The sequence below is a fragment of the Myzus persicae genome, unplaced genomic scaffold (genome assembly GCF_001856785.1).
Source record: "Myzus persicae strain clone G006 unplaced genomic scaffold, MPER_G0061.0, whole genome shotgun sequence".
NCBI classification, from domain to species: domain Eukaryota; kingdom Metazoa; phylum Arthropoda; class Insecta; order Hemiptera; family Aphididae; genus Myzus; species Myzus persicae.
The window spans coordinates 1-23,628 of record NW_019102834.1 but is presented as its reverse complement, the minus strand read 5'-3'; the positions used below and the strand labels follow the sequence as shown (position 1 = coordinate 23,628).

General features: G+C 28.9%; 1 protein-coding gene across 1 annotated transcript; it reads right to left on the bottom strand.

The window, feature by feature from the left end:
- Positions 1–4,973: 4,973 nt before the first annotated feature.
- LOC111033210 (tubulin glycylase 3A-like) lies at positions 4,974–20,032 on the bottom strand. Its single transcript, XM_022313851.1, has 10 exons — positions 19,565–20,032; positions 17,458–17,587; positions 17,167–17,384; positions 15,301–15,498; positions 15,031–15,231; positions 11,554–11,770; positions 11,398–11,488; positions 11,063–11,227; positions 8,123–8,376; positions 4,974–5,260 (listed from the first exon to the last, which is right to left on the bottom strand). The coding sequence occupies exons 1-10, from the start codon at positions 20,030–20,032 to the stop codon at positions 4,974–4,976; spliced, it is 2,229 nt and encodes a 742-aa protein (XP_022169543.1).
- Positions 20,033–23,628: the final 3,596 nt, after the last annotated feature.

The window sequence follows — 23,628 nt, the reverse complement described above, 5'->3', positions numbered from 1 at the left end:
GGCATTCGTTGTCTCCGTCTTACAAGTGCATAACAATATAACATGGGTAGCAAATTTACGCTCAGCAGATCACGTTTAACTTCGTTCGTTTAAAAATTAGACTAACCTAACTGGTTATTAAAATTGATGGTAAGAACATTTTCTGTGTTTGTTTGAGAGTCTTTTTACAAAAGGTAGTAACATAAAAAATGATTTATCGTAAAAACCCACATACAAACACAGATAATGTTCTTACCAACAAGTTTCAGAATAAGTCGATTCACTCTAATTTTTAAACTAATAAAGCTGAACGTGATAGTCTGAGTGTGAGTTTTTATTATACACAAATACGAAGACAATAAATGTTCGTGTAGTGTTCTCTATATAAAATCATAAGTTACCGAAAATATGCATTTATACACCCTGCAAGATCGTATGTCATGTTGCAGTTATTACGGTCACATTTGCTCATAAAGGCATAAAGGTACTTACCGGTTACCATATTATTTTTATCATTCATTTTATTTATATAATTATTAATTACCATCCTATGTGACATGTGTTATGTATGTACATATTAATTTTTAATTAGTACACATTAATATTGTAATCATTAATTAATAATCATTAATCTGTGCTCATATGATTACATTATATTATTTTAACCCTTTGAAGTGTGAATTATTATTATACCATTATCACCCACAGAATGAATAATATAATATAATAATTAATTTACAATTTTTGAAAAGTAATAATGACGTATATTTACGTAATACTGTAATAACGCAAAAAATAGAATAAAAGTAAAATTATTAAAGAATAAAATAATATGGAGAATCATCGTAAATATTAGTACGACGCCTGCTGACACTAATATTTAAAATGATCTAAATTTACGCTATTATACCTTCCTCCTGATCGTCGGAGGGCTCTCGTCTCTCGAGGTCGTGTATTCGAGAATTTGATCAAATACACTGTACGATATAAATGTAAATGGTATACGCATATAACTTAATATAATGCAGTCAATAATACCATATTTTATATTATATTATGTCTTACCTGACTCGCATCTGTCTCTGGGTTATGCAGTAGGAGTTTTAGGTGACACAAATTAATTATTTAAAATACTCGAATAAAAATAAAGAGACACACTGAATATTGCTCGTCAAAAGGAGTCCAGTTGTCGCTTGTAGAATTCGGTATAGAGAGGTTGTTAATCTGTTTGGTGGTGCGCCTGCACTCGTGAGAAGTTGTTGAATTGGAGAGGTGCTCACGCACTGCCGAAGGGACGATGCGGTTGTGCCGACCAGAGAGTGATGGGCGGCTTCATCAAAAGGTTGTTTTGTACATCCGATTTCTCTTCTGTGACAAGGACCTTTTTTACCATACCTTTTCTCCGGCGGCGTGTAAGAAAGCCACATGCCCTACGCTCTACAGTTGCAAACATAGGTACTTGTCGATTTTCTTAATCCCTGATCGAATAATATAATTAGACTATTTTGTCTGAGACGATGATTTATTGGGGTCTGGAGATTTCCGATTTCTACGTGTGACAGTCTGGCCGTTATTTATTTATTTTTTATATTTTAAATAATTGTTACAATGATGTGTGAGCATATCATTACAATACGTAATTCACATACGTTGCAAAAAATCATTGACAGATGGGTGATGGCCGCACATATTTCATTATATGTTCAAAATCTATACAAACATAATTACAATCACTAAAATTCGATTATAGTACTTCCGTCGAAAAGTGAGCCGCGAGCGTTACGCTCCTATAGTAGTGTATTTAAGCGTAATCGCATATAGGTAATCGGGAAGACCTGATGAATTCGGCCACCCGGAGCATTGGTATCGCGGCCCACTTTTCGCTGACCGTACTATGACACCAGAAGTCCATAAGACCATAACTCAACAATGACGTAAATATACGTAATTTCTCTACAGAACGTACATACTAAATTACATAAATATACGTAAATTATTTCCCCAAAGGGGAAGAATATTGAATTATTTTTTATATGTACACACATAAATACTATTACGGGAGCATCTGCGAATTTATCATTTTCGGGATATATTATTATATTTTTATGTAATGTTTATTTACCATCTGATTTTCTTAACATTTACTAATTTTTATACATTACCTATATGTAATAGATTTTGAGCGGAGCGATGAATGTATTGATTTTACAATGATGTGTGTTTTTTTATTTCTGTGTCTATCATCACGGTTTGTGGCAGTAAAAGTGATTCGTTTTCTTCATCAGCAACTTTTCTGGAAGGAAAGTAAATCTAGTTTGTGCATTCGGAAAGTCAAAATTTAAAATTCAAAAAGGTTTTCAAAAGCAACTGGAGAAGCAAGGAACAATTAAGGAAAAACGTAAATTTTCGAGTAAAACCAGTTTTTGAAAAAATCGATTTTGGTTTTTGTACAACTCTAAAAATATGACCATAGATACATGAAATGTTCACTGAAAGTTAGTGTTAGTATTTTCTACACCATACAATTTTCATAATATTTTGACTCTTGTCGAAATACTAATAGGCATATGAAAATTTCGTTTATCATTAGTTTTTTTTCAACTAATGTCTATAAAAAAAATGTTAACCCTGTCAATACACTTGAAAATATAATAAAAAGTTCCTTATAAGTTATTGTTCGTGGAAATTAAAAAAAGAGTGGACCATATTTTTTTTATAACCGACTGAATTTCAAATTTAAGTTTAAAATCACCAGAATTAGCAAATTATTTTGAGTTATAAATTCATAAAAATGTTCCTTTTAATATCAAAGTATTAAAATGTAATACAAGAATCCTCATAAGTTTGTCTACCTGTATCAAAAGATGTCTACCGGAAACTCAAATTACATTTTTATGAGCGCTAAGTTGAAATTTTTAGAACTTCGGATATTCATTAGATTTCTCATGTCGCGATTTTTTGATTTTTTTGTAATTCAAAAACGAAGACTTGTAGATACTTGAAATTTACACCAAATGTTTATTTTATTAATTCACATACTTTTATACAAATTTCAAAATATTTTGATTCGTTTCGAGCTGTTTTAGGACATTTTCAATTTTCTTTACTTTTGTGTGTACATGTCAATAAAATTGTATTTGATGGACCAAAAAGCGTGAAAATTTAACGCAAGGCTCCTGTTATATTTTATAATATCGGTTGAAAAATATTAAAATACATATTCACTTTTTTGTTTTATAATCATTTTCTCAAATAGTAAATTTAAAAATGATTTTGTGGTTACAAATTTATTAAATGTTCAACTTTTAAAGCTAAGTATTGAAAATTTAAAACAAGGTTCTATGTAAGTAGTTAATTTTGCAACCAAAAAATCTAAAAATAAACAGAAACACATATTATATAGTTATTTCAAGTTCAAATCTATACGAAATTACATGGGTATTAACACAAAACAATAACAATTTTAATCATTTTGTTGTAATTTGGTTATAAAACAACACAATTTTACATAAGTATATACAACATTTTTACAGCATCACTGATAATTTAAGAATAATATTAATTTTACTTACCGGCTAGACTACGTCCGTTTTAATAATAAGTATTGACAATGTAAAATATCCTAGACTGACATACCGTCTCCGCTCATAATCGTTTTTCGTATACAATGATATATATATATATATATATATCATTGAATGCAAATTTAATACCATTAATTATAGCGACGCTCTAGACACCTAATATACAGCAGAACTTACCCGCATTTTTTGAAGTTAAGCGTAAGAGGTAAATCGAAAAATTTTGTTCGACCATTTATCATATATGTGATGACGCAACTAGCCCTAACATTTGTGAGGGGGTTGTTGGAGTCCTTAGAGGCTTAGACAATTATCAAGAGGGTGGAGCGAATCTATAAATTAAAATTTAAAGTGGAATAATCTGTCTAACATAAGAACATTAAGGTTGTAAAAGGATAGGGCCTAATTTTTTTATAATAGTAGGCAAAATGGATCCCAATCCACAATTGTGCTCAATGTTTTCAAAGCTACAAAATATTAATTTAATTTAAATAGTGAATGACGTATATTATGTGTTTTTATTTTTTAATAATAATACGTACAATTTCTATAACTAAAGCTACAAGGTGTTAATTATATTGAAATTTAAAAAAAACAGTTACAAGGATTCTACTGGATTCGAAGAAGTTTGATTGTAAACTTATATTCTTATATTATGGTGTTTATTCGTGATAGAATATATTTATACATGATATAAAGCCATATTGTGTACTTAATTGTTGAGCTAACATTTTTTATGAAGGCTAAAAAAAAAGGCCGCATTGAGCATAATATATCACTTAAAGGCAGGCGCGGATCCAGCCTACATTAACGGGAGGGGCGGATTATAAATATCTAAATATATTTACTATTTACCTACTGGTAAATACGAGTATATATTTATATGCATATACATTATAAATATGCAATAATTGCTTATTAAATATAATGAATATTTTTTTTCTTAAGCTGAATTGAATGCTTTTATTGAATTATTTACCCTCAATCGGTCATAATATTGTCATCAACAATTTATAAATGGGTTTTAATAAAATAAAATACGACGATTTGTGACTGAATAATGTTACATTGCATTTACATAGGGTAATACAAAATATTAAATTTAAATAAAAAGGCCAACGGGGGGGGGGGGGTCTGTCGCCAATACCTCCCTCGACTGGATCCGAGCCTGCGTAAAGGCATCTTAAATTACTTAGGTACGTAGGACTTAACTACCCATAATTATTGGTTGAGTATAGTTGAAATTTTAGTAAATTAGGTAGGTATTACTTATATATTATTTTTTTCTCAAAACAAGTCAATTACTGTAACATAATGAAGGTATTAAAAAATAAAGTTGTATTTATTTTACATGTAAAACAATTATTATACGTTAGATATACCTATCTAATATCTTATGATAATTTCATATTATCAAGTATTCTGATGTTTACTATTCAAATAACTGCGTGTCTGTTGGGTGTTCACCCGAATCCGAAGTGCGGCCAATTTTTTATTGATGTTTTTCATCCACTGGCGATGGTAACCGGTAGTGAACGTGCCGGAGTCAAACGTTGTTGGATCTGCGGCCTCAGTCACCTCCGCCAACGAGTTCAGTGGCTTATCCATTACGACTACCGCCGTTGGTTTACACTCTTCCGGAACAACCTTGACAAACAGCCCAGTGTCGGCGTTCGGGTTTTCCTCAAAGTCCACCGTCACTGTTACGAACGTTGTTTAGGCGACAAAAGTAGGTACGATGTTAATATTACAGTATTTTTTTAGTGTTCCTAACTTTAAATCATTTAGACTCCGATATATATACCTAAAAGATTTGAACTTTTGACATTTGTTTATAGGATGAGGTTGATAACATGGTAACTGGTAAGATATCTACCAATTTTTCATTATACAATAATTATGTTACACATAACAGCTATGCAATTATTATAGCAATTAAATAAAAAACCTGATATAGTAATCCTAATACTAGGTACCTCAGAAAAACGAAACCGCAGGTATAGATGATATAATTTTTCAATATTTATAGATAGGTCAAACTTGAAGAGCCTCTATAAGGGAGCGTTACATAAACATTTTTTGGTATTGCATAAAATAAAATTCAATATTTTATATTTATTTGTACATAAGTGGTAAATAGGTTTAGTAAAAAATTAAACACAACACAATTTTAGGTCTCTCTAATCAACAATAAATATCTTTACTAAATATTATTCATTATAAATATAACTTTTTGAAATTGATGGCCCATAGGCGCAATTGGGGAGGGGGATGCTTGAAGGTGCTTAGCGCCCCCAATTTTGAAATTAGCACCCTCAATATTTTTCATATTTATTTTTATTTTAATAGTCATTATGCAGGCATCCACAACCATAAGATAATATGAAAAAAGGGGCTTCAGCACCCCCACTTTTTTATTGAAATTGCGCCCCTGTTAATACCATTAAATGGTATTTAAAATATTAAATGTAAATATGAACGTATTAAATAAAGTATACCATGCTTACAAAAAAATAAGTTCCTATGCTTCAATAAAGGTGTTAGGTACTAACTCAAAGAGGGGGGAGGGTCCAACAATTTTTTTTAATTCCATCATTTTATTGGTATTAGAAAATTGTTATTTATTTATCGTCAAATTTGTTTTACTTAACGTCTTTGTATAAACATTATCTATACTCTGTATTATTATATAATATCAAATTATGATTTCAATATCTTTAGTTATCCTTTTAGATTCTGAGTTAAGCGATAAACGTATTAATTTTACAATGTGTGTTTGAAAAATACTGATACTATTGAGTTAATTTGTTGTAATTTAGAAATGTTATTCGGGGGTATCTACTTGAAACTTTTAGAGTATATTATTATATTTTACACACATTATGATTTTTCAAATATATTTTTTTGAAAAAAATAAATTAAACCTACCTAAGTACCAATTTTTAATGCCCTAATGGTAAAATAAATTACTATAATCACAATTATATCATTCAACAACATAGTGTATTACTATTTAATATTATAGACAGGTCGTCTTCGCTCAGAATCTTTATTCGGTATACAATGATTTACAAATGACAATTTGCAATGCATTCTTTTATACATTTTAAAGTGGAAAGGTAAAGTGGAATGGAAGGAATGGAAAAACTGTATAAAATAAAATCAGGTTTAGTATCAGAATATTTGTAACAGGAACTTATACGGTGATCGTGATATCCAGTGATCTGTCGCCGTCGACAATTGCCGCCGCCGACGACATAGAAACTGACAAACCAAGGTACATCCATGCATACGACCCTGGTCCAACGGGACCTAAATTCACTGTACGATCCAGTGGTGCCGAGCTCTATCGTTTAGCCATTATGTTAATATTTAATACAGACATCTTGTTCATGTGGAAATTATTGTCCCATGCCACTTATACTAAAACCATGTAGCGCACAATTGTTGCAAATGTTACTCAACGATAACACCCCTAAAACGCATTGAAAATGCCTTAAGGTCTCCACTGGATTTTACCATTTTTGGATACAAAACGTACGAACGTAATATAAAAATTAAAATAATGAATGATAAGATTGAGAATCGACTATTTACTTTATCTAATAAAGTAAAGGTAATTGAAACGAAGGCTTTACAACGACGTGACTACAATAACCATTGATATTTAGTGTTTACTAAACATATTCAAAATATTCAAAATAAATAAAATCTAATGTAACGTACGTTTTTCTTTTATCGATCTGCACTATACGATGTGCCCGACGTCTGGACGAATAAGGACATACGTTTTTTCATCAGCCTTAGGATTGGGAATTATCTCCCCGGAAATTTTTTATTTTTATATTTAAGATTTTAAAATTAAATACAAGATTCCTTAGAAATTTGTCTACCTTTACCAAAAAAAAATTCCACAGGTTAATCAAATAAAATTGTTATGAGCGTTTGAGGATGACATTTTTACAAATTGAATATTCGATTACTCATGTAGCGATCTTCTTATTTTATTGTAATTAAAAAACGAATAACTTTAGATATTTGAAATTTACGCCGCATGTTTATTTTATCAGTTCATATACTTGATAACATTTTCAAAATATTTTGTCTCGTTTTGAGCTTTTTACGGACATTTTCAATTTTCAATTTTGTAGGTTTTTTTTCTATAAATGTTAATACAATTTTATTTTATTTTTTACATTATTTTGTTGTTAAATATTTATAAAATATTTAATTTAATTTGTAAAATATTTAACTTGTATAGCTAAGTGTCGTAAAATTAAAACAAATTTGATGTAATGTACTTAATTTTGTAACTAAAAAATCTAAAAATAAAAAAGTTATTTTGTTGTTATTTAAAAATAGTATTTATGGGTACTTATCTAATTGAAACTTTTAGAGTATATTTTATACAGAATGAAATTTTTGGCGAAAATGAATTGAACTGTAGTACTAATGCTTAAGAGGAAGCCACACCCGCCACATATTCTAGTACCATTAGCCCTACCCCCTCTCCCAAGCCATAAATACACCACTAGATGCAAAGTTCAACAATTATAATATACCTTTTACGATATCACCAAGGAGCATAGGCGCTAAGTTGGCGATAACGCTCGTCGACGGGTTCAGTCCTGGAATAGAATTGATTTCGATCAAATACGGGATAAAGTTGTCCGTGATCAAGAAATCAGCTCCGAACAACTGAAAAGTTTTGTTGCGGTACAACGAAGAGTCCTTAGAGGACTGCAACACAGCGTAAACACTCTCGCTCATTCCGGGAAATATCAATTCATCCCATACATATTCTTGTCCAATTTTTCTATAACATAAAATCATAAGACTTCAATTACACGAAAATACAAACAAAATCATAATATACTATTTTATTTACCCAAGTTATTTAATTTTGAGCACAGGAAAATCGTTATAAAACAATACAATTTATTGATAAAAATAATAATTGGGCTATGGACTCTACCCGTTAGAGACTAGATAGGCTAAAAAAAATGTTAAAATATACAACTATCATTTTTGCACTGAAAAATTCTCAAATAGGTGTAATATGTTACCACTAATGCCTGATCACTAGGTAAAGTTAGGGTTTTCTAGTTAATGTTCGGATTTACTGTTTGAACTCAGTAAAATCGTAATATTACCTATTCGGGCTTTTACTAAGTCTTGGATGTACAAATCGAGTTATTAAAATCTGAATAATACATGACACATAAAAAAAAAATAGTTATACATTATTAATACAACTATGAATCAAACTAATATTTTTTTATAATTTTTTTTCAATAAAAAATAATGTATTTTAAAAACAGAATTGTTTAACTAAAACAAACTAACTAAATAAAAGTTGATTAATATTTAATACATAGCGATGTACAGTATTGATTGGTTGAGCTAATCAAGACCTCGTTGTTTAAATAACTGATAACTATCAATAATTTTCTTCAATAATCTATAGTTGTCATTTTTACTTATCGGGTATTTATCAGATTTTACTTCCTTCATTTTTACATCCAATTATGCAGCCATGCTGGTAACAAACAAGGAGTTTAGCAAGGGCCCGAATTAAATTATGATTTTCAGCTTTTACTCAGTATAGGTACAACCAGTAAATCCTAACCAAACTAGTAAAACCTAGTTTTAAACAGAGATCAAGCATGTAAATGCTAAGGTAATTACCATAAGGTAAGTATACAAATATAAAAAAACTGAAACATTAAAATGTATGTGTTGAAAATAATCATTATATATTAATAAGAATGTAAATAAACATTTAAAATTATTTATTAGTATAGGAGTAAATATGTAAAGGTATTATAAAATTTTACGCTGTGCTGTACCTATGCCAGGTCATACACCATAGTATATCAACCGAATATTGGATTCGAAAAAACATTTGAGCGGAGACAGCCCGTCATAAAATTACAAGTTACAACCTAAGTAGGTATAATTTATCATATTAGTCAGTCTACAGAATATTTTATATTATTATATTTATATATTTATATGTTGGGTTGGTTTAATTTTTGCTTACATTATTGTATAATATGTTATTATTTTAATATTAATTTTTCGGTTCCAGTATAGATTACTTATGAGTAACTAGGTCACCTCTCCCTTCCCCTACAGGTTGGCTATTTTAGCCCCGAGGGATTTTGGAGCCGAGCCCCTATCCAACGAGAGGTCCGGATTACCTCGAGCTTGGCAACCAGAGCCGGTAGGCGAAGGGAGCCAATATGCATACTTATATTACTTTAACTGGCCATCGGGTCTGGCGACTCATAATTTGAAAACTAATGGTTTTTTCATATTAATATTATTATGGTAAGTATTAAAACGTTAATTTACCTAGTCTCAAAAGAAAAGAAAATTGAAAAATTCATTTTAGACTTGCGCGAGACAATATAGCACGTACAGCGTGCATGCGCTTAAACGTAAAATCTCAAACTTTGGATGGCTATAACTTCCAAAATAAATATTTTTTTTTTTTGCCTAATTGTTCTTAACTTGTTGAAATAGATATATGTTTCAAAATAAAATCAAAATGCATGCTGGGTAGCTAAAGTGATTTTGCTCCAATACATTATACAACCCTAAATACCTTATAAATACAATTTGTTAAATATGTAAAATTTAAGAAAAAAATGTCCAGTAGATTAGTCTACCTACTATATGAAACTAATTTCTATGGATAGGTAGCACCAAGTTATAGGTTTTGAATGATTATTGAAAATATGTGAACTAATGAGTGGATCAACGGCAAGGAAGCAATTCGTATTCGTCAAGTCAATACAAAACTGTTCGTTATTATAATAACATAGGTATTGTTATTTTTATATTTCGTTATAATAACAAATATACATTATCCATCATCCGATAGATTTTTATCAGAATTATGAGTAGTAATTTTCAAACGATAATTTAGGAAAAAATTTATTTGGTGGAAACAAAACATAACCTTTTTAGTTTTTTCATTTTGACGAAAATGGAACTTTAGTCAAGCGGCAGAAACGTTGCACACGTTATTTTACGCACACGAATATGCATATATTATTAACAATAGTGACCACACAAAATGTAATACAATTTTTTTTCACTTAATCAGGCAATTTTGCTTATTTTAATTGTACCTACCTACGTCACAATGCTTATTTCAATGTCCATACTGAAATAATATTTGATCACAGCACAATTTTAAAATTATTTTCAGTTGATTACATTATTTTGGATGACTAATTTTGATAATTTTAAATCTCATTTAGGTATTACAATTCATAGTAAAAATATTGGTATCGTCATTCTCACTATATTGTGTTCTATGGCGAGTTTTAATATATTTTCATAATAACAATTGTGTTAAGCGTTGCAGAGTAGGTACTGTTTGAATTAGAATGAATAGGTTTTAACTCAAATTTCAAATTACTATGGTCTTGAGATACCTTAAGCCTATATGGTGCGGTGTCTTACTGACGTATACGGTATACCAGTTATACCTCAAATGATTCTGAAGTTCTCTGTAATCCCACATGCACTCTTCGGGCACTCGTGGATTTCTATATTTTCTATATTTCATTTGCAATCTAACGTTGCTGAGATGAATCGATTCATGCATATTTTTCATGGAGAAACTGTTTGCACAAAAACGGACGTAACCTTCTCTGTAAAAAAAATGTTGTTATTTTTTAAACATTCTTTATGATAATTGATGCTCTGACTATTTATAATAGAACCCTTCTATATGATATATTATGCAACTATATAATATAAATATATACTGTCAAAACACCATATCATAGCATAGCTACGTACTCAAACTATGCATACTAACTTGTACATCCACACAACTATAGGATTCATATTAGTCACTAAAAACCATTGTCGTAAATCAATTTTACATGTATTAATCAAAAGGGGTCTTTCTAGAAACATAAATTATATAAGAAGTGTTATTCTTCAATTTCGAAATTTAAAGGATTATTTTTACCTATATATTTCTGTAGAATATAATTATTTTTCAAGACACCTGCTTCAGTGATTTTTTGTTTTATCGTAAACAAGTCTCTAGATAACATAATGCCGTGACCAGAACAGCTTGAAGTGGGTTTTATGATCCATGTGTTAGTTATTCCGTCGATATAGTGTTGGGGACAATATATTTTCACGTGTTCCAGTAAATATTTACATTTCGCATAAACATCTAGCTATAAAATAACTCTGATTGAATATTACAATATACTTTTTGTGAGACTGGTCTGTGAGTGTGTAGGTAATAACTAATAACTAATAACCTAATAATAGTAAATGATAATCATATTGTGTGGGAGCACCGCCCCCTCCTATCCACGAACAAGTAATATTTCAACAGTAGATTATAATACTCTAAACCAATTTATGAATGTATAATACCTTCGCTCCTTATATAAATCTAGGTACTTTACTGGTAGGCTGTTTTATTTTAAAAATGAAGATATGTTGGAATTCATAAACAGTTAATCCAATTTCGAAATATACTCGGAATATCACCTATTCAATTTTAACTACTCTTATTGTTATTATATTTAGTAGGTCACTGTAACGGGTTTGTACAATTTGAATTCAATGATAATAGGCACCTATGAGTTGTGATGCATGGTTCTAGGTCAAAATATCTCAACAAAAATATCTCTGGTCGAAATATCTCCTACAAAATATCTCGGATACTAAATACCTCGAGACAAAAATATCTCTTATTAAAATGTACACAACGAATTTTGTTTTAAAATGCCTCTACAATTTATTGTAAGTCAAAAAGGAAACAATTTATTATTACATAATGGACCTTTATACATTTTAGAAAAAAGGTGTGAATAAATTAATTTGGTGTTGTACTGAGTAAAAAAAAAGTACAACGATTACGATGAACGATTGTTTAAAGTGGTAGGTCAATACAACGAAATGACATCTCTGAAATATTTAAGGGGGATTGCCACAATCTTAGATTTTAAATACATTTTTTTATTATTTTTCTATATATTTAAGGCAAACATTACTATTTTATTATTGTGACATATTATTATACATTGTTAAGATAACAATAACATATTTTCAAATATTATTTTTGACCAACTTTTAGTTATTATTGTTATAAAAACATTAATATTAACATAAAATATAATACCTACATATTAAAATATTTTCAGGAGATATTTTTACTGGAAATATTTTGTTATGGAGACATTTTAAATCGAAGACATTTTCGTCTAGAGATATTTAGTATCTGATATATTTTAAATAAAGATATTTTTAAGGAGATATTTTGACCGGTCACCATAATTGCATACCAAAAATGATACTGAGTGAAGACTGTCGTCTGTCTTCTAAGGATATATTGTAATAAATTTATATCGCTATTAATAGTTTATATAGTATTATGATTTATAGTAGATTGGGTAATTTTAATATAAAATTATCACGTACATTACTTATAGCCTATAGAACCTAATTATGAATACATAATTAACTGTTATTAACACATAAGTCTATACCGACTTATCGCAAATATAAGTAAATAGGTTTCAGATTTTTGATGCAAAAATGTGTATATACCTACCAATAGATAGTGGCGTAGCGAACTTCATTAAAGTCAATGACACAATAATTTATATTAGTCATCAATAATCATAAATACTTATATTCGTAATTACGTATTTGCGTACAGTAATCGTAAGTATTAAATTAACTGTAAAATGCCAATAGTCTCCAGGACACCCAACCATCACCTTTTAAAATAAGACACATGAACCAAATAAAGTCCTTCGTTACTAAACTGCCAATATATTGTTTGTCAATACCATTTCACTCAACAAAAAAACTGCTCTTACACGACCTAATTACACAGGGTATGATATATTGTAGATACTAGATTTACACTCATCTTTTTATTAAATTCCGAGAGTAAAACTTATGAAGAATCTATACGAAATTTTCAAGCTTTTTGAAGGAGCTTAAATGTGTCAATCAAAGTTTGTTAGAAAATTGATATTAAAAAAAAAATTGAAAATTGAAAATACTGACATTATAATAATTTGTTTTTGAATTAGGTACAACAAAATAACAAAATCGATTTTAAGTGAAAATTCCAGTTTTCACTAATTATATTTTTGTTCCCCCTAATTTCCTCATGAAAAAAGTACTGGACCTTTTTAATTTATTCATTTTACAATCATGTGTATTTTTTATAAATATTTTTTTTGTGTGTCTATTATCGCCTATTGGGGCAGTTATTGGCAGATTTTAAGTAGGTAACAATATTTCAATTTTCTACAGCGGCATATTTTCTGGTATACATTTTTAAAAATATTTTCAATTAAATTTTGTTTGGTGAAAAACTTAAATACCTATTTAATACGTTAAATACTTCTCATAAGTTGTTCGTTTATCAATTTCTTTTATTTGATACAATCTAAGTATTAATTTGAGTTAGAAATTCATAAAAATTGTATTTTTATATCTAAGATTTGAATATAATACATGATTTCTCGGAAGTTTTTCTATGTTTGACAAATAAAAAGAGGTTTACTGAAAAGTCACATTTCTTACGAATGTTTGAAATTCTATTTTTTACGATGGCGTCATTGGATATTCATCGGTAATTTTATGCTCAGATTTAAACAAAATTAGTTATTAGGAATACATTTTTTAGTTATTTTATCATACCTAGTTTAAAAGTATTATCCCTAGCTACTTAGGTACTTGAAATTGTAATAATTGTTAAATAATTATTAAATTTTAATTTTGAAGTTAAATTTCTTTACGTAGGGTAGTGAGGAAAAAAAGCGAACGGGCGGCCGTACGAACATGGACATGTGGTTGTGGGCAGCCGCGGATTGTCGAAGCTGTTTTTGTAAACGGCTATGAGTTAGGTTGGTTGGGTTATTAAACAAAGAATACTCAACAATAATATTAATGAGATAAATACCTATTTAGATAAAAACGAAATGATCGTCCGGGATAATTTCATACGGTCGTCGGGGCGGCGGTGCGAAGCGTATCAGTACCTCATGTACATAATATTACGTATTATAAATTATAATGTTGGTCGGTGAAAACAATTTTTAAAAAAAATATAAAAAATATAATTTACATTGTTTCTTTTCTTTCTTTATTATCCTCATTATTCCAGTCTATCCATGCCTTTCTTTCTTTTTCACTCACTCACGTGTACCGTTCAAAAGAAGCTTAACTTCCCGCGCGCGTACTGGTAACACACACACTGGTTTTTTTTTGTACAATGACATTTTTTAACACTATATACGTTGCAGTGGCCAGTGCAGACCCACTCGAAATCTAATGTACAGTAAAGTGTTACTCACTTGCCTGTCTATTGAACTTTCACCCCCTCCACTATATTAACAATTATTTTATCATAAATATATTGAATAATGTTCATACAATTGCACAAATCCTTTTCCAATTTACCTACTTCTAATTCATATGTATACTCGTGATCAAATTTAGCATTGTTATCTAAGATCAGTTTTGTGTAATGTATCATAAATTCGTTCCACACTTCTTGTTTTTTATTTTTAAAATTCCACAAATCCATTTTTGTACTACCAGTTATTTGTTTATTCAAAAATATTGATATACATCGTTTCACAAAATCAATCATTTTGTATGGTATCTGAGGAATAAAACAGGTTACTATGCTTGTACACTACAACATAATACATATAAATAAATTGAAACTTACATTTCCATTTAAAGTAAAAATTCTTTTATTATTCTCAATCGCTTTTACAATAATCCTGAGTGTGCTTATTAATGCTGTTGTGATGTAATCTTCCACAAATGCATCCTTGTCTTCTTCGGATCGAATAAAATGACATCTTGGAAACATCAAATTTGTCTCAGAATTTTTGTAAGATTCCAAAGATTTTGCCAAACCATTCTGTATTTCAAAAAACATTGATATAGGTATTTTAACCATATAGTTAATTATTTAGCATACTATTGCAGAAAAGTTAAGGCATTCGCCAAACTATATTTGTTATAGTATGTATTTTTTTTTAAAAATGTGAACACTTTAAATCAACTGCATTATTATCTGATTCAATTTTTAAAATTTTATTTTTATAGATTACATATACATCTATTTCATAAAATTCGTTACAATAAAAACTTTCGTAACTAAATTTTAGTTTTGTATTTTTTCTAAAAATCTTCATTATGTTTTTTAACAAAAATAGTACCTACTGGTATGAATTTTATTAAAAAATAATTTTTAATAGCTTGTAACAACTAATAGAAATAAAATTATTTGTCCACTCTAAAAAAATCAACCGATTGTCCACATCAAACAACTAATATCATGAGATTAATGTACATAAGTATCAATATTACTAGGTATCTAATTGTCTGTGATACATACAACACTCATCAATATTCATCATCATACTAACCCTAGATCTTCAACGTATGTACCTACTTTGTATCAAACAATAATGTTGATGAATAGTGAGAAAGAATTAATTTATACGAAAATAATAATACGCAAGTAGGTAACTACACAGTACTTAAAAACCGGCAAAAGTTTGATTTGAGTAGGAACACAATATATTTAATTGTGGGCAATGGTAGGTAGTGTAATTTTAAGTTATTTAAAGTTACAACTTCACTTATCTTAATAATTATAAAATAATCGCATGTAACATTACCTATAAAATAAATGTATGTGGCTTGGCGCGGAGCGTTGGCTGCTACCGGTCGCGGAATGCGACTATGAGTAAGTAACAGCCACAGCTACTAGCTCCCGGATGGGTGACCACCCGGGTTCATAGCAGTTAAAAACGTTGCCACACATATACGTGTTTGCTACCTACCATAACAACCGCAACAATCGTAAAAACAAACCTACCATTCCAACCTTACCCCTACAACTGCTAATGGCCTTAGTCGCCGGTTTTAAGTTCAATAAAAAAAATAAAAAATAAATGTATATAATTTATTAAATATTAAATTGTTTGCGTTGCTCCCAAGAAACACGCTATAAAAAAAAGGATTGCAGGTTTGCCAGGTTAATCCATTACACAGGAGTTACAAATTTTAGTTTGAGTTTAAGCTTACTTTCATTTTTCGAAATACTATTTTATAAGATTTATTTAGATAATTTCCATTCATATCTATATCACCTGTATCATGAGTTCTAAGCGGTTGCATTTAGTATTTTAGTTTCAACTTATTTATTTCCTACACTTTCCACCATTTGGTATTTATCTATATGTCCTAATACATTGTGTGTGCCAGTAAAAGAAACGTTTTAATAGTTACTAACCTACCTCATATTTAGATTCTGCGTTATACTAGTGATCGAAAATGTACCTACAAATTACAATCTAGGTAAATATATACATTGATACATACCCTACATGATGTGTTATCTAATGAGTACAAGTATAGGTAGTTTTAAAAGTTGAAAATGTATAAATATTTAATATTCATATAGGCCATGCCACCGAGGTGACTAAAAATAATTTATCAACAATTAATCTAGATATTTAATAACTTTTAGGTAGGTAAATAAGTAGGTATGTATATAGGTAAGTAGGTAAGTACCTACTTTGGTGCAAAACACGTGTCTCGTCATCTGACTGACAGAAGTCAATTCACTTAAAGTGGACCAATGAATCAATCTTTTTTTAGTGACGAAAATAAAATCCGATCTTTTATCTTTAAGAATACTCCACGATTGCACATTTTTCCGGCGTTCCATGACAGCTTCATTTTGATCAATTGACGATAGTATCGGAGGAGATTCCATCCAATTAACCATGTATGCTTGAAACATAAATTGTACATATACGATACAAAAATTAGAAGGATTCTATTTCTATTCTAAAAAAATGTTTACGTGATGATTTTACAAAATACGAATAATTTATCGGCGGTTTACACGGGTCTCGTTTTTCCACCCAACCACGGTTCTTCAGCTCCAGAGTAATTTTTGGGAAATAACCTAATACAGAAAATATTTTTTGATCCTGCAAACAATTAATAACAATCTCAACTATTAAATTGTATAATATTATCTATATAGGTAGGTACGTTAATAATATAATTTAATGATGCATATTATATTATTATAATGACTAATGGGCATTTCAATAATATTTTATTTCAGAGGTTCCCAAACTTCTTATTGTGCGACCCATTTTGAATTTTTTTTAAAATATAGCGACCCACAATATCAATGAATGACCTTTTTTTTTTTTTACCATACAACAGAAAATTAAACTATTTTATTACATTTTATGTAATTACGAAAAAAATGTATAATAAGTATAATATATAGTATTTGACACGGCCGCTGGTAAACTCGTAATTGTCATACTCACAGATAAGGATTGACGATAAAACTGAATTTGAACTTTGAACATCAACGAAAAGTAATAGATGATTATATTTTTGTACTATTTAAAAAAATAGTGCGACCCACCAAAAGTATAATCGCGACCCACTTTTGGGTCGCGACCCACAGTTTGGGAACCTCTGTTTTATTTAGTGGACATATTACTTTATAAGTTATACAAATAGGTACCATATTAATAAAATATATTTTAGATTCTTAGCAGAGCGATTTTAAAAAGATGTGTTCTATTTTATTTTTATTATTTTTTTGTGTCTGTCATTGTTCATTATCTTTAGGGGCCGTACAAATGCATACATTTCTTACTTTAGAATCTTATCTGGTAGAAAAGTGAATCTAATTGGAGAGCATCAAAAGTAAAAAATTCCATCAGTTATTTTCAGAAACGTAGAGAAAAAAAAAGAAAAATTAAGAAAAAACGGGAGTATTTACTTAAAACCAGTTTTTGAAAATTTTTTTTTTTTTTTTTCTTTTTTTTTTTCTTTATTAGTAGTACACAATCTGTACACAATCGGCACAATAAGAGTATGAGCTGAGACACAATAAAAAAACATGAAATTATGAGCTAAGAAGCCACCCACCGATGACACTTATGGGTTTTGAAAATTCAAAATTATTTTTGAACATTGGTGGAACTCAAATACGAATAACCGTGGGTATTTAAAAAAATTTCCAAACGTTTATATGACCATTTTTTATACATGATTAAAATGTAATAATATTTTAACTCTTTTTAAGCTATTTATTTTAGGCATAAGAAATATTAATTTTTTTAGTTTTTTTTTTCAATTATTGTCGATAAATAATTTTTTGCATGGTCAAAAACCTAGTAGATATTATAATTGTAATTACTAACTTGTTTAAAAATATTAAAGGTACATAGGCACAATTTTTTATTATAAGCATTTTAAGTTCAAATTTAGACTACATTTGTAAAAATCACGAACATTTTCAAATTATTCTGTAGTTAAAAAATTGTAAAATATTTAATTGTTTTAGCTGAGGATTGAACACTAAATTTACGACAAGGTTTCTCATAACTAGTAAATACTGTTATTGTAACCAAAGCATTTAAAAATATATAAACACAGTTATTTTTATAGATATTTGAAGCTAAAATTTAAATAAAATTAATTACCTATTTAAACAAAGAATAACAATTTCTGTTATTTCGTTGTTATTAAAAAAATATTATTCGTGGGTAATTGTAGCTATTAAAGTACATAATTATATTTTATACACATAATGACATTATCAAATGCTTGGGAAAAAAATTATTCAACCTACTGTATTACTAACAGCAAAATAAATTACTTTAATAGCAATAATATCATAAAATATAGTTATTATAGCAATATAGGCTGACAGGTTAGGTTTGAGAGGTTTACGCCAAAAATCGTTTTTCGTATACGATAGTTATGGTTTTGTATAATATCATTGTATTCAAATTTAATGCATCCATTACGCAGTGACCCACTTAACACATTATTTACAACAAAGGAGTACCCACTTGCTTACTTTAAAAAAAAATTATTATTCTTACTGTCTATTGTTATTAAAATGGTTAATTCTTTAATCTATACTTCCATACCTTTACAGCTTGCAACGTTTGATTAGTGAAACTCGTCATAGATTCGCTGTCTAATGTTGTGTTTAATGTATTGACATAATCTAATAAATTATTATTGCATTCTTTCATTAATGCTTTATGGAGTTCTTGAATATAGTTTTTAAAATTTAGTTGGTATCTTGAGTTTATGCTGCTCATTTTTGACAATTCTGGGTTTTGGTATTGTTCTTTTAATCCCAGAATTCGTTTAGGGCAGTCTTGTTTAACAATTGTTTTTGTATTGTTTGTGGTTGAACTTTGTTTTACTTCATTAATTAAGTCAGTATTCGAAATATAATTATAAATGTTTTCAATAATTTCAACAGAATCGACTTTATTAAGCGTTTTTAGTGAATAGGTTTTAGTTTTATCTTGTTGGTTTACTAATTGTTTATTATCATTCCGAGGCATCAACGTCTTTCTTTTGCTGGTATTTTTGTTAGAATTCATGATTTGTTTTTTTTCCTTTCGGGCTGTGTTGGTAAATAATTTGTGTTAATTTGTTGTAAATTTTGAAAATAATAAAAAATATTAAATATTTTCAGTTTTTAAATGTGTTAATCAAAATTCAATGTTGTTGTTTGTATCTATGGTATTACTGTTTATATTATATTTATGGTTGGATATTGTCCTAAAATTCACAAACACAAAGTGTGTATCTCATAACTCACACATGACACTATAGAAAGTTGTCAGTAGATAATCTATATTTAGACATTCTGGAATATTCTACGCTCGCCTAGGCCTGATCAATATTTTCGCGGAAGTAATGCGAAAGCAGTCCCCGCGGCACCGTCGGTTCAAACACGAAAAAAAAAAAGGCCTGATCAATATAAACGAACATTTTTTTAAACATCGCATTTTCTCGTGGTCCAAGACGAGCTGCAGGTTGGCTACTGTAGATGTAGACCAGGAGTTCTTAACCAGTGTTCTGCGGAACACAGGTGTTCCATAGACTTGGTATAAATGTTCCGCCAAAAAAAAATGTTTAATTTCATTTTGATTTTTATGGACTTCCAACACACAAAAGTATAAGACGTGTATACAAATATACTGTATTGTGTATAGAATCATTTTAGGTTAATATATTAAAAAACTAAAATATGTAGTACATTACTATTTTATTTTACGGCTGTGTTCCGCGAAAATCTTATAAAATGTTAAGTGTTCCGTCATTCAAAAAAGGTTAAGAACCACTGCTGTAGACTGTAGATAATGGTACCTATATCGTAAAGACGTATTAATAATAAATTGTACGACGCTAAGATGGACTCTTGAATACGACTGTATTATTTGAGATCCTCGTGCATCAACACTGAATTTTAATGCTAGCACCACGAATCTCGCGATTATCTTTAATAATGAAAAATCTTGAACACGTGCCACTATAAAAGCCAAGATTTATTATAGGACACATCAATATATCTAAGCATAGAAAGAGGTGTGTAGTAAGTTATATATGATAGAGAGTCTACAATAAATGTCCACAGTAATTACATATTTCTAGTATAATTATAGTGAAACTTCCGTATGACAAACTTTCAACTAACAAAATGTTTGACTAAATATTTATGAGAACCAAATGTATTGATTTTATTTTACGAAATTCTATACAAATTTTTTTGGCAATGTAACACATTGTATTATTTATACACACTCCTACCTCACATAAAAATTAAAATATCGTAAAAATCAAGGAAACAACACAGATAATGTTCTTATATTTAAATTTGCTAATAAGTCAATTCACTCTAATATTAAAGCAAACAACAAAAAATTGGAACTTTTGGGCGTAAATGTTGATAAATTATTACAATATTTATGTGTTAGAAAGACAGAAACAACACATGCGGACACATGCGACGTAGAATTTAAAAAAGTGCTCTACATAGACTCAGCTGGCAGGAAGTTGATGTTTATCTACCAACATTTTTTTATAAAAACTTAAACCAATTTCTATTGGTTGCGCTCTACCTTTCATTCATCTACATCTTTGAAAACTTCAAGTAGTAGAAATAAATAAACAAAATCATAATCAGGTACGTTACACTTCACAATTAAATGAAACTAATTTGGCTAATTACGTCAACAGTTTCATATCAGTTTCATATTTCAGCTATGCAAGTTTTAAATGTTTCGAGACAATTTTAATTTCGATTTCAATTGTTTTTTATCAAAAAATAAGTTTTTCATAAAACCTTTAATATTTTGTCGTGAACTTCTTCATAGGCTTCTTGTGTTTCTTGCAATTAGTGAATATACACTTAGTTCGTTATTTTTCGAAAATATATAGTCCAAATATGTTTGCAACGATTTTACCAAATCAGTTTTTTCTTTTAAAAACAATACAACTTCTTCACTGAGTTCCACAACCACAAGTATGTCATACTTTTCCACTTGTAGCTTGCAAAAGAAGTAATTAAGAGAACTGTGTTGGTATACACAATAAAAAAATATAAATATCTTAGACATATCACATATTTATTGTCAAGTGAAATATTATTAGACAAGATCGACTCAAATATTTATCATTGATTGCAGTTGAAAACAAGGGATCTTCAAAATCGGATTTAAGTGAAGTAATAGATCACTTTGCTAATGTTAAAGCTCGTAAAATATTATAAATATGATTCGATAGACTTTATTTTATTTTATTTTATTAGATAGAATTAATAAATTAATAATGATAAAATGTTAATATTTAAAATTTGTTTTAGTAATTAAATGGATTTCCTTTTTATTTTGAGTATCAATTAATTATCTGTTTATTATTTTCATTAATGTTTTTATAGAGGTATTTATATTTTAAACAACAATAATGTAATGTATATTGTGGTTTTTCCTATAGATATAATTGAGGGGCCTAATTTATTTACTGTCCCGGGGCCCTTTCCCGTCTTGTTACTCCACTGATTGTAAAGATACTGAAAAAACAATAATTTACTAATAATAACATAATATAACTAAATATGCTTATTAAATAAACCAAGAAGATAGAACATACACTGTTTCCGTTTATCTACTAAACATTTTGCTATGTTTTGATATGCGAGTAAACTTCCGGCTACAACTCATTTAGGCCCATTTATGAAAGAAATTTTAAAAAAATAGTGAAACGTAAAAATGATTTTTTTTTAACAAGCTTTGAAGTTCATCCAGTCACCAAAAAAAACTAAAATATCATTTTTTACGAAATTTAATTTGTTTAACAAAGAATAACAAATTTATTTACGGTGGATTATATTTAATCAAAAATTTTAATACTGCAAGAAAAAAACATCAAATAAATATATTTTTATGGTTCCACCAAATGATTCTGCGTAAAATGATGAATACAATTAAGGTAAAACATGAAAATCGGATCTGTTAATTTAAAAGGTAAAAATATTTATATTTAACAAATTAATGAAGGTCGGTATTTGAAAGTATCAATAAGTACTTTTTCAAAGCATTTGTATTTTTACTCGAATATTCTTTTCAGAGTTTTAAAATACTTGCGTATTTTAAATTATTTTCAAAATAAGTTTCTGTATCTGTATTTGAATACTTTTAAAAAGTATCATTTACATGACTAGATTAATATAATAGTTGGTAGTTGATATAATTGGTTTAGTATAAGTTTGTTTTTGTAGAGAACACAGGATTGAACAAATAACTATATTGTTTAAAAATGTCATTAGAATTGCCTATATTAAATCCCTTATTCTTAATCACTGATAACGAAAGACTATTATATAGAGAGGGCTGTAATAACGCAAAAATAAAAAGAATAAAATAAATTAAAAGAATAAAATAAATTATAGAAAATCACCGTAAATGTTAGTACGACGCCTGCGGACACTAATATTCAAGATGATCTAAATGTACGTTACTACCTTCCTCCTGATCGTCGGAGGGTTCTCGAGTTCGTGTTTTCGAGAATTTGATCAAATACACTTCTATGATGTAGATGTAGATGCATGCACATATAATTTAATATAAGGCAGGCAACAATACTATATTTTATATTTTAATATGTATTGTGTCTTACCTGACTCGCAGCTGTC

Excerpts from the sequence above, each read along its gene's own strand:
- LOC111033210 (XM_022313851.1), bottom strand. The coding sequence starts at position 20,032 with ATGAATTCTAACAAAAATACCAGCAAAAGAAAGACGTTGATGCCTCGG. Across the intron at positions 11,771-15,030 it reads AGTATACATATGAATTAGAA|CTAGATGTTTATGCGAAATG; the intron begins GTAGGTAAATTG and ends GTTATTTTATAG. Across the intron at positions 5,261-8,122 it reads CCTTGGTGATATCGTAAAAG|TGACGGTGGACTTTGAGGAA; the intron begins GTATATTATAAT and ends CGTTCGTAACAG.